Below are 12,631 nucleotides of genomic sequence, written 5' to 3' on the forward strand. Positions count from 1 at the left end.
CAATCAGACTGGTTTTCCTTACTAACATTCAAATCTATTATGCTAAATTGTATCTTTGGATCTTGCACATTCCTGCTTTCCCTATCCCTGCAATAATCTAAACAAACCACATTAAAAACAGCAGCTATTATTTATTGAATTGTTGCTGTTATGCACAGTTCTAATGTATGTATATTCTCACTTAATTCTCACAATCATATGTGCTGGATATAATATTCACTTTATAGCTGAGACAACAGATGTGAAAAAATGTTAAGTAATCTACTTCAAGTCAACAAACTAACAATGAATAAAAGAGCAAGATTAATAGAAACTTTCCTTTAATGTGATACATCTATCTTCTTTTAAAATCAAACACTATGTTTAGGGTAGAGACCATGTTCTCTACTTCTGCAAACCATACACACACACGCGCACACACACACACACACACACACACACACACACAACTTTAAGGGTTAGTTAAATCCTACTGAAGTATGTGTGGGAATGTGGGTGGTCTGGCTAAGACTGCCTAACTAACCATTCTGATTAAATATTTTATATAAAAACACTGAACACCTAAAATAAATGAGAATTTGCTGTTATCATTTCAATGACACACTTAAAAAGCACAGTGATTCTTAAAATTCTTTAAGCCATAAAAACACCTCAAACCAAGAATACTCTACCCGGCAACGTTATCATTCAGAATTCAAGGAGAGATAAAGAGTTTTCCACACAAGCAAAAGCTAAAGGAGTTTGTCACCACTAAACTGGCCTTACAGGAAATGTTAAGGAGACTTCTTTAGGCTGAAAAGTAAGTGTGTTAATTAGAAACAAGAAAATATATGAAACAATAAATTCTCATTGGAAAGGTAAACAGAGTAAAGGTAGTAGATTAATAACATATAAAGCTAGCATGAAGGCTACATGACAAAGTATTAGAGCAATCCACTAGCTACAATCCACTGTTGTCATATTTTGATAATTTTTATCTATTTATTTAGAGAAAGATAAGAGAGAACGTGAACAGGGCAGAGAGAGAGGGACAGAGAGAATCCCAAGCAGACTCCACACTGTCAGTGTGGAGCCTGATGTGGGGCTCAAACTCACAAACTGTGATCATGACCTGGGCTGAAATCAAGAGCTGGATGCTTAATCGACTGAGCCACCCAGGCACCCCCAAGGTATTGATAATTTAAAGAAAGATCCTTAGATTCAGTTCAGCAACTGTGATCTACAAAGTAGGAAACTATGGTCCATGTCCTTATTTCACCTTTATCCAGCATGAGTTCTTAAAAATATCAATATTTTTTATAATAGCATTTATAGGGAAATCAGTTGTTATGGTTTGAATTATGTCCCTGCAACATTCATATGTTAGAAGTCCTAACCTTCCATACCTCAGAATGTGACTGTAACTGGAGACGGGGTGTTCACAGAGGTAATCAAGTTAAAATGAAGTCACTAGGGTGGGCCCTAATCCAAGACGACTAGTGTCCTCATAAACGAAGGAAATTTAAACACAGGCACTTACAGAAGGAAGATGATGTGAAGACAAAGGGAAGAGACAACCCATCTATAAGCTCAGGAGAGAGACCTAAAATAGATCCTTCCCTCATGGCCCTCAGAAGAAACCAATGTTGGTAACAACTCATCTCAGACTTCTAGCCTCCAGAACTGTGAGAAAATAAATTTCTCTTGTTTAAGCCACCTAGTCTATAGTGCTTTGTGATAGCAGCCCTAACAAATTAATATATTAGTCTACCACTGTTGCTATTTATTCAAACATGAATAGCATTTAAAATTATTTTTCAAAGATTCTATACAACCTGGTTATCACTGTATCCCAACTTCTAAGCCTTCCATTATCTCTTTTGTCCTCGAAATGTTCTTTACTACTGATAAGATCATTTAAAAATAAATAAATAAATTCTGTATGTATTCTCTTTTTGTTGAAAGGGCTATTTGCAAGCAAATGAAAGATGATGTGTAATGTTTAGTTTGATAAAAAAAGATATACACACATTTTTCTTAAGGAGAAACACAAGTTGAAAGGCCTTTATTTTTATAGAAATAAATATCAAATGTTAACCTAAAACTTAAAGTCTATGAAATATAAAGAACATTAAGGCTACTTAATTTAGATAAAATTAAGTACCTAAATTAAGTACTTTATGAGGAATATGGGTTTCTACTTCTGACCAACATAGAAGAAACGGGCTACCCTCTAGAATGAAACTAAAAAACTCAAAAAACTACATGAAACAATGGTTTTCAAGACATTGGATATTGGGCCACAAAGGACAGTGATTCCTGAGAGTCAGGGAACAAATAACATGAGCCCTATGACTGCTCCAGGTTACTGTCTTGGGAGAGTTTCCAAGCTCTAGAGTAAGGAGGAAACCAGGAGTCTGGCAGACTCTCTAAGGTGAGAAGGAACTGACAGTACAGAGAAACAAAGGCAACTGGAATTCACAAGGCAGATGACTGCAGAGGAGAGGCCCGTACAGAGAAAGAATTCTGGAGATCAGCAGAAGGTCCCTTTGAACATTAAGTAGAGTACTGTTAGCACATACAAGTGAGGGAACTATAGAGGCCAGGGAAAGAACTGTATGAAAAAATTCCAGGGAAAAGTATCCAAAACCTACATGGTACAGGGAAAAGTACCTGTTTCCAAATCACGGACTGGAAAACCTCATAATTCACAGTGTACTGGTTAAAGAACACTGAAAACTCTTGCCTCAGTAGTGGGGAGAAATTAAAATACATAACTGTAAGGTTCTTATACTATGCTTGGAAGTGGCATGTTACTTGAAGGTAGTTAAATGTACATACTATGAACCATAAAGTAGCCACTAAAATAACGAAGAGTAATAGCTAAAAAGCCAAAGGAGGTGACAAAATTATTTACTAAATACTCAATCCAAAAGAAGTCAGAAGGGAGGGAAAAGAATAGAGAGAACAAAAAGTATCAACTCAGATCAAACACATTTAATAAGACCAAGAAATGAAACCTTGTCAAGCAACCTAGTTATACTGGGAATGAACATGGTGCTATTTAGGAATACTGAAGGCATTTTTGTCTTCACAGCAAAGGAAAGGAACAAATGAAGAGCAGATGTTAACAACATCAGTAATATCTTTAGCAGTAACAAAGAAAGAGTAACTTTAAAAACTTACACGAGTTAACTTAAGATCATGTCTCTTAAAAAATTCACTAAAGATTATTTTTAAACGTCTATGTAGCTCCATTATTGATTTCCTCTTCTATGAGAAAAAAGCCAGAGGAAGGGAGGGGGAGAGAGAGAAGTGAAGAGAAAAAGGAAGGGAGAAGAGGAGGAGGAAGACAGAGGAATACAGAGATCAAATGATTTCAGATTTAGAGGATTTAACATAAACATGCTTCTCTGTAAGACTCATCAGGGGGTAATTTTTTTTTTTTTTTTTTTAAAGTTAAGCTCTAGGCCTAACGTGGAGCTTGAACTCATGACCTGAGATCAAGAGTTGCATGCTCTACCAACTGAGCCAGCCAGGTGCCCCACAGGGTAAATTTATTAGACGTGATCATGTGAAATACCCCATACTACCGAGATGATAGATATATTTTTTAATGGAATAAAGAGTTTAAAAACCATGTAAAAGTCTTCAATGGCATCTGGTTTGGGTGATCAGATTAATTAGGATATGTTAATATAGTATACAAGTTATAATACTGAAATCTGTTACATTGGGGGTTTTCAGCAAGTGACTATAGTTACCTTTATCACTTAAAGACATTACCCTTTAAGATCAAGAAGCTTTAAATCCATTCATTCTCCAAGTAAAAATAGTGGTAATAGCCTAATTAACCTTTATCCCTTTGAAGTTCATCCTTGGAGACAGCATCAGCACAGGCATCAAAGTACTTCTGTAAAGTATCAACTTGTCTACACAGGATATCTCTAAAGGTTTCCATTTCAGCCAGTTTTTCACGTAAACTGTGACCTTTCTGCAAAACACACAAAGTGGCGAGGTAATCCAAGTTAACAAAACTGGAATTTATATACTCCTATGATGTTTCATCACCTTTTAAAGTCTACATCTTATTACTGAGGGGATGGGGTAGGGAGAGTTGTCAAGTTCAACGTAACACTCCCAGGAATAGACTTTAACATGACTAATTAGTGGCTTGACAGTGATAAGCCTGAAGGAAGTAGAGAACAGTTAAATCTGACAATGTGCTAATATAACATTTAGTATTTTCAAATTAAACACTGTGAGGAAAAATTGTGAAAGACTTTGGGCAAACATATTACTCGGTGACCTTTCAAAGGAATAGTGAGTGTCATCTACAGAACTCTTAAGAGAGCATGTTGTTTGATCATATAGAATTTAATTTCATTGCACTGGAGCTATTTTACAACTCTTTAAGTAGTAGAAAACTGAGAGCAATGTAAAGTCCACAGAGGTGCAAATTAATTTTGTCCAGTGAACACACTTGGTTACTAATCTCTGAACAGAATATATTTGCATATATTAACAAAATCATTTCACTGTTCTTTACATTCTGCTTTGAGCCAATTTTTTTTTACATCTTAACTCATTAATGAATGAAATAAAATCTGATATGTTCATTTTATATTTGTAAGAATCATGATTTTGCACCTTAAAAACCATAACAATATGAAATAAGTTACATTGTGGAATATTTCTTTCAAAAACCTATCAAGTTCTTTTCACAACACTCAGTACTCAATTTATGCTGCCCTATAGCATAACAACAAACCTTGAATGAAGAGGTGGATGTTGCAGAATAGCCACTTGCTCCAGACACCAGTGACACCATAGAGCCATGTCGACGCAAGCTGGATTCAGATCCATATCCAGATTCAGTCTAAAAAAGAAAGTAAACTAAGTGAAAAAAAAGTTAAATAAAAAATACTTCATTATCACAAGAAAAAAAAGTTGTAACTGTGAGGTAATGGGTGTTAACTAAACTTATCGCAATAGTCACTTCACAATACATATATATCAAATCATTACGTTGTACACTTTAATACAATGTCACATGTCAATTATATATCAATAAAACTGGAAAAAACACTTAAGAGCAAACAAAAGTTTCCCATAAATAAATAAGGTGATTGTAACAATAATTAGCAATTTGAGTCCACTCAAGAAATACAGGTAACCCAATGGCATAAGTAATGCTTTTCAATTCCTCGTTGCCATTTAATTGGGAAATTTACTGAACAACAACTTCATGTTGGGCTAGTGGGCTAGAAGGGTTAAATAACAGGAAAACTACCTTGAGTAGTCAAATTCAGAGACAAAGTAGAATAGTGGTTACCAGGGACTAGAGGAAGGGGGAAATGAGGAGTTGGAATTTTACAGGCAGAGTTTTTGTTGCAGAAAAGGAAAAAGTTCTGGAGATGGATGGTGATGTTCGAGATGGATGTACTTAATGTCACAAAACTGTACACTTAAACATGGCTAAAATGACCAATTGTTACATGCATTTTACCAATAAAAATTGGACAGAACAAGGATAAAAAGATGATAATAGGAAAACTTTCAGTACTATTTCTTTATAGGTGAATCACTTATCCCGACATAGCTCAAATACAACTGTCTCAGTGAAGCCTTTCTTATTACACCAGGCAGTGCGTCTCTGTATTCTCAACCATTCTAGAGCATGATTACGGCACTCAATTAAAATAGTTTTACACTTTGTAATTACGACTGGAGTTGGAACTTCTAGAAGAAGATTGTATCTTTAAAAAATTTTATAGTAACTTCAATAGTTCATAACAGAAAGAAAGTTTCCAATTTAGTCAGTCTGTTAAGTAATCATACCATGGAAGATAATTAATTGAACTCCTGGATATTTGGGTACAGTTAGATTCCGTACTGTAGTACTACCTGAGGTTGGCATTCCTCAGAGCACCAATTTTCACTCTTCTTATAAAAAAGCAGTAATAATAATATAGACAAAGGAAATGAACATTTGAAAAAAATACTTCCAAGTACCTGAAACCTGCTCAACTATTTTGGATTTCTGATTACTTTCTATTGTTATTTTTAAAAAGTACTATGGATAATTTTAGTCTTAGTCACAAAACTTAAGGTAAAAAAATATCTAATCATTTCTGGTATCATGCCTAGTAGCAACATTTAGAAGGTTTTTAGATTACTTGATTTTCAAGATTAAGACTAGGAATCACTAAAATTAAGCACGATGTATTACAGAAACCATTTCTACTGGCATTTTTACATCCTCTGTGCTCTAGCTCCCGAAAATCCAGTACATTTCCTATATACCTATTGGTTTACCCAAGACATTATTCTAACTGAAAAACATTCTTTTAGGTATAAGAACATTAAGTTTTTATACTGATTTAATTACTAAATTAAATGTTTGTGTTATTGTCTTTATGTAAATGATACTAATACTAGTTCAAAACATTTTCCAGTTCAGTATCACTTCATTTAACCGAAGTTCATTATTCTAGGAAGAAGATGGAAAAGGAGGAAGAATGAGAAAGGAGGAAGAGGAATCCAAAATCAAAAGAGTAAAACAGCTCATGGAAAAGAGAAAAGTACCTTAGGCAAAGAGACTAGAAACTTATCCATGTGAAAACCTCTTAAAATTCAAACTTCCAGTATATACTGGTTGCCACACAAAGTGAAATTATCATACTTCAATAATGGTCATTAATAAAACACTCTGTGAAAGATACTGTAATATGTTCTTAACTATGAAGTTACTAAGAAATTACATATAAACTTAAGACTGCATGGAATCAAAGCTCTTCTCCAAGATTTACATACGTCATCCTAACACAATTCCATACCTCAAAGCAAAACAGTGTTTTAGTGATGAAGCAAAATATGTATTTTTGTGCCAGGAAAACTATTCATGAAAGGGTAAAACATGCACTTTATGTAAAATTGTACCTCAAGAAAATTGATATTTTTTTTAGAAGATAAAACTAATCTATGACAAAAGAAAATAGGCCAGGGAACGGGGGGGGGGGGGGGAATGGTTACAAAGAAGCATAAGAAAATTTGGGGGTACAGGTTATAATTGTCCAAACTCAACTGTCCATTTAAAATGGATACATTTTGAGGCACCTGGGTGGCTTAGTCAATTAAGCTTTCAACTCTTGGTATCGGCTCAGGTCATGATCTACACAGTTGTGACACCACGAGCTAGCTCAGTGTGCTCTCTCAAAAGTTTAAAAAAAAAAAAAAAGGAGAGGTTTGAAGAATGTAATTTGTACCTTAATAAATAAAAGAAGGTAAGCTTGTTTCAATATCACAGAATCCTACCAAAAGAGAATTCTAACAATCATATAGTTTACAAAAAATAAGACTTTTGAAATAATATCCTAAGCTAGGTTCTTTACCTAAAATGGCTCTAGCTTCTTCTCCTGTCTTTTGATAATAATGTTAACTTTCTAAGGGTGGTGTTTCTACACTTTAATTGTATTGGTTTGGTAAAGTTTTTCATTCAATTTCAATACAGAAGACTGGGGGCGCGTGGTGGCTCCGTCAGTTAAGCGTCTGACTTCGGCTCAGGTCACGATCTCACAATTTGTGGGACCTCACACTTTGGGCTCTGCACTGACAGCTCAGAGCCTGGAGCCTGCTTTGGATTCTGTGTAGTCTCCTCTCTCTGCCCCTCCCCTTGTGCTCTCTCTCAAAAATAAAATAAACATTTTATAAACAAATAAATAAATATAGAAGGCTAGAATTAAAAGTGAGAGGAACCTATAAGACTAAAAATGTAAGGTACTCCAAAAGTCACTTATCTCAGACAACTATGCGTTATTCATTAGTAAATAGAAATTAATCTGAATTGCCTGTTTAAACACAAAACCCTCTTTTGACTTATTTTGGATGTTTATTTGTAAAATATTCAAAACCAAACAATTTGAAATTTAAATAAATCTACCTTCTCCATCCAGTTGCATTTTATCAGTGGGTCTTAGAAGAAGTAAAAACTGCTTATTTTTATTTTTATTTATTTATTTATTTTTTTTTAAATACTTCTTTTTTTTTTTTTTAATTTTTTTTTTCAACGTTTTTTATTTATTTTTGGGACAGAGAGAGACAGAGCATGAACGGGGGAGGGGCAGAGAGAGAGGGAGACACAGAATCGGAAACAGGCTCCAGGCTCCGAGCCATCAGCCCAGAGCCTGACGCGGGGCTCGAACTCCCGGACCGCGAGATCGTGACCTGGCTGAAGTCGGACGCTTAACCGACTGCGCCACCCAGGCGCCCCAAAACTGCTTATTTTTAAAAGATCTTTTCTTTTAAGATCTTGAAACAAAATAGAAATACAACAAAGTTTTTCTTTTTCTTTTTTTTTTTTTTTTTTTCAACGTTTATTTATTTTTGGGACAGAGAGAGACAGAGCGTGAACGGGGGAGGGGCAGAGAGAGAGGGAGACACAGAATCGGAAACAGGCTCCAGGCTCTGAGCCATCAGCCCAGAGCCTGACGCGGGGCTCGAACTCACGGACCGCGAGATCGTGACCTGGCTGAAGTCGGACGCTTAACCGACTGCGCCACCCAGGCGCCCCACAACAAAGTTTTTCTAAAAGTACCTTCACCATAAAACATATCTTTTATCTTCTTGTCTATTTTTTCAGGTTCCACTATTTCAAAACAAGTAATATCTCCTCACAACTAAGACGTGATAGAACAGACTCCACTGTAGCAATATTGATAGTGTTGTACATTTTAAGTAATGGATAGTAAATGAATGTGGAGGCTGCGAGTTTGGTGTAACTGTATTTCTACCTCTAATAAAGTTTCACTTAAATAAATTCCATTATGAATTATATAAAATCATTCCAATGAAAAAGAAATATACTAAGCAATTGCGTGGTTATTCAATTTAAACAATGGAGCTTCATGTTACTCTATTTCAGTTAATAACTGCACTAAGATAAATTTAAATATAGATAAATGTTTAACAAATATACATACAAATACACACACACACTCACACACAAATGAATCCTCACTGTTTAAAATCTAGTCATTTTGGAAATGCTTGTGATTGTACAATGATACTGACATTGCATAAAACATTCTTAATGGTATACACCACAGCATTTAGAGTAATTTTATGACAGCCACAAAATGGATCAAATCCTCTTTGGGAATCACAGAATAAAAATTAGAGAACACTCTCATTACTTTAAAAGAATAGATTCAAGGGACGCTTGGGTGGCTCAGTTGGTTGAGCATCCACCTCTTCATTTTGACTCAGGTCAGGATTCCAGGGTCATGGGATCAAGCCTTATGTCGGGCTCTGAGCTGTCAGCTGGGAGCCTGCTTGGGATTCTGTCTCTCTCCCTCAGTCCCTCTTACCCCACTCGTGTTCTCTCTTTCTTAGATACATGAAAAGTGAAAAGCAAAAAAAAAAAGGGATAGCTTCAAACTGTATAATTAAGCCTGACTGCCTTTCTTATTCATGTGATGTGGCTCTGATTTAGATTTCTCTAAAAACATCTAATCTATCACCAAAGGTATCAATATTTTAAAAACATTTGGTCATAAGTGCTAAAAATGTTTCTAAAAGAAAAGTTATAGGGGCGCCTGGGTGGTTCAGTCAGTTGAGCGTCCGACTTCGGCTCAGGTCATGATCTTGCGGTACATGAGTTGGAGTCCTGTATCAGGCTCTGTGCTGACAGCTCAGAGCCTGGAGCCTATTTCAGATTCTGTGTCCCCCTCTCTCTCCGCCCCACCCATGTTTGTGCTCTGACTCTTTCTGTCTTTCAAAAATGAATAAACATTAAAAAAACTTTTAAAAAAAGTTATAAAACTATTCTGAAAAGGGACAACGTTCCTGGCATCTCCTTTGTCTTCCCAAGATATTCAGTTTAAAGGCAGCAATACTCATCCTGAATTTATAAGGTATGTTATTTGAAGGTGATGTGGGGTGAGGGAAGAAGGATGGAAATGGGGAAAAATTACTTTATTGTCACAACTGATATTCTGTTAAATGTTCTTAAAAACTGTAACATGCTTTTAAAATCTCATTGGTATGATTGGGAAACTTCAGAGGCATGCTGGCTTTTTCTTAATGTCACTTACTTTTCCACAAGAAATATAAAGTTGAGCTTAATTAAAACCTCTAATCACCAATATATATTTTGAAAACACAAAATTCTATCTAAAATTAATAATGCAGAAGTCATATATAGTTACTATAGGAATATTTTCCTTTCAATATATCTGCTTAAATACTACAATGAGATCACACCTTTATTATAATATTCCTTTTTATTAACACGACACACACACACAAAAGTCCCAAAACAAAAACAAAATGCACTCTTTTGGCCACTAGATGGGATCAGTAGCATTTTCCAAGTAGCAGTACACTTGGAAAACTGAGGTTACTACTGGTCAAAGTACAATAGTAACGTTTAGACTAATTCCTTTATGTGTACCTTTACCTTCTGTATTTTCACTTTTTGAAAAAACTTAAAAGCATAATAAATTAAATCATATAGTTCAAAGTTATGAATTTAATAAAACACCAGAAATGCCTAAAAACTGATTTGAAAAGAAAACTCCCTCAAAGACACAAATTTTATGGTTTGGCTTAATCATGTGGGAGATAAACTTATATATTCTCATTTTGTACAATCTGTTCATCATCCCATCTAGATTCCAAAGGCCGTGGTTAAAAATCAGAGCAAAAAGGCTGACTTATTTTAATAGCACCTGCCTTTTGAAAAGCTCATTCTTTTTCCTAGTAACACTCTCCAACAAGAAACACAGCAAAGAAATTTAGACAAATTAAGTAACTTCCTCATGGTGTCAAAAACCATCTAGTTATTAGTGTCAAAGTTCCCCCTAACTCCAACAACACTGTCTCTTTCCATTTTAATTACGGAGAGAATATACAAGATTAATATAAAAACAATGGAGCATTTTCTAGAAATTAAAATTCTGAAACCCATAGTAAAACCAAGTAAGCTTGCTATGCTATAAACATCCACACATCTACCTTCAATACTATTTTAAAGCAAACCACGAGAAGCAACACACTATTTAACCAAAAGGACTGTGATTTAAAATATCATTTAAGTTGCAGTGGAAACAGTTTTATTCTTGTCTAAGTCAACATAAACATATTATTTGAGATAAGAAAATTTGGCAGAACAATTTCATGTCCGTAAATATTAAAATCTCATCCATTTAGACTTTCAAACACTGATGGACCCCCCTGAAACAGCAGCGGCCTCCAGAGTAACAAGAACACAGGATAAGAGAAGACAAGGCTCTAGCATCACTGTAACCACTAGACAACTACACAATCAGTTACTACTTTCTTGGGCTTAATTTTCTAATGTTTAAAATGATATGAGTAGTCTAGGATCATAATTCTCTGTGCCAAACCTAAATACCAAAACTTAGGCTAAAAATGTACATATGCAGTGGAGGCCAAATGTAAGGCCAACTGTAATTCCTTTTTGTTGAACCAGATGGAAAGATGTAACACAATTCATCAATTTAATGTACCAGATAAAGAGAGGTTCAACCCACCCTGATTTCCAGGAATTGTAGCACTTCATGAATCAAAGAAATTTTAAAATATATGAAGAAAATGATACCACAGAGGATTTTTAACATATTCTGGCTGCCTAAATCCTAGCAGCCCTCCACTAAATACTATTTGCTTACTCTCAAGATATTTTTCTCAAATAATACTGGAAAATAGAACATCTGCTCAGATTAGTCCTATAGACTTTTTTCTTTTCAGATCCTAGCCATTCTTGTATCATAATTTAAAAACCAATATCAAGGGTGCCTAGGTGGCTCAGTCAGTTAAGTGTCTGAATCTTGGTTTCAGCTCAGGTCATGATTTCACGGGTAGTGAGTGGTTAGTGAGTTCAAGCCCTGCATCAGGCTCTGCACTGGCAGTGTGGAACCTGCTTGGGATTTCTCTCTCTCTCTCTCTCTCTCTCTCTCTCTCTCTCTCTCTCTCTCTGTCCCTCCCCTGCTCATGCTCTCTCTCCCTCAAAAATAAATAAATGAACTCAAAAAAATAAAAATCAGTATCAAGTAAATGATTTGAAGGTCATTTATGGAACCTGGTTATTTATTTTGCATTTTCTTCTGCTGGAACATGAGATGAGCTTTCGTTTACAGAAATATCTAAACATGCAAAGGGTTGTACTGAAATCAGACTGGAGGAGTTAACCAGGGCCTTATCACATGCCCTAGTTAAGTGTTAAAAAGAATGTTAGAGGAACAGAAGAAAATAAGACACTGCCTATTACAATCCCCCAAAATGCCCAAATACAATATGGTACTATAGAAATAGAGGGTAACAACACTCTCTTCTTGACTTTAGAACTTCCTTTCTTGCACTTAGAATTTCAGGCTTTAGATTCCATAACACATCCTTATAGCTAAAGGGGAAATTAGTAAGGTACAAAGTACTTCCTCTGTAGCAAAAGCTGTTGACACAACCAGTGATGCAAAAGATGATTCTAAACAATTGTGACACTCTGAAATTCAGACTTATCTTAAAAAATTTTTTTTCTCCTTCCTTTAAGGGAATCTGGAGGTCCAACTGTCTTTTTTTCTCAGTGACATTAAAATGGAGGTGAGAAATAACTAGATAGCTATCAAATGAA

At 35.2% G+C, this 12,631-nt stretch overlaps 1 protein-coding gene across 2 annotated transcripts in view; it reads right to left on the minus strand.

The window, feature by feature from the left end:
- CERT1 (ceramide transporter 1) overlaps positions 1 to 12,631 on the minus strand; it is a 105,588-nt gene that overhangs the window by 43,278 nt on the left and 49,679 nt on the right. For both annotated transcript variants that reach the window (XM_047088029.1, XM_047088021.1), the window contains exons 4-5: positions 4,751 to 4,858; positions 3,835 to 3,973 (exon numbers count right to left, since the gene is read on the minus strand). In XM_047088029.1, coding sequence (XP_046943985.1) covers positions 3,835 to 3,973; positions 4,751 to 4,858 — 247 coding nt within the window. The remainder of the gene's footprint in view (positions 1 to 3,834; positions 3,974 to 4,750; positions 4,859 to 12,631) is intronic.

Source organism: Lynx rufus, unplaced genomic scaffold (assembly GCF_022079265.1).
Source record: "Lynx rufus isolate CCGP_SWC_20201006 ecotype Redwood Valley unplaced genomic scaffold, mLynRuf1.p SCAF_1, whole genome shotgun sequence".
NCBI lineage: Eukaryota > Metazoa > Chordata > Mammalia > Carnivora > Felidae > Lynx > Lynx rufus.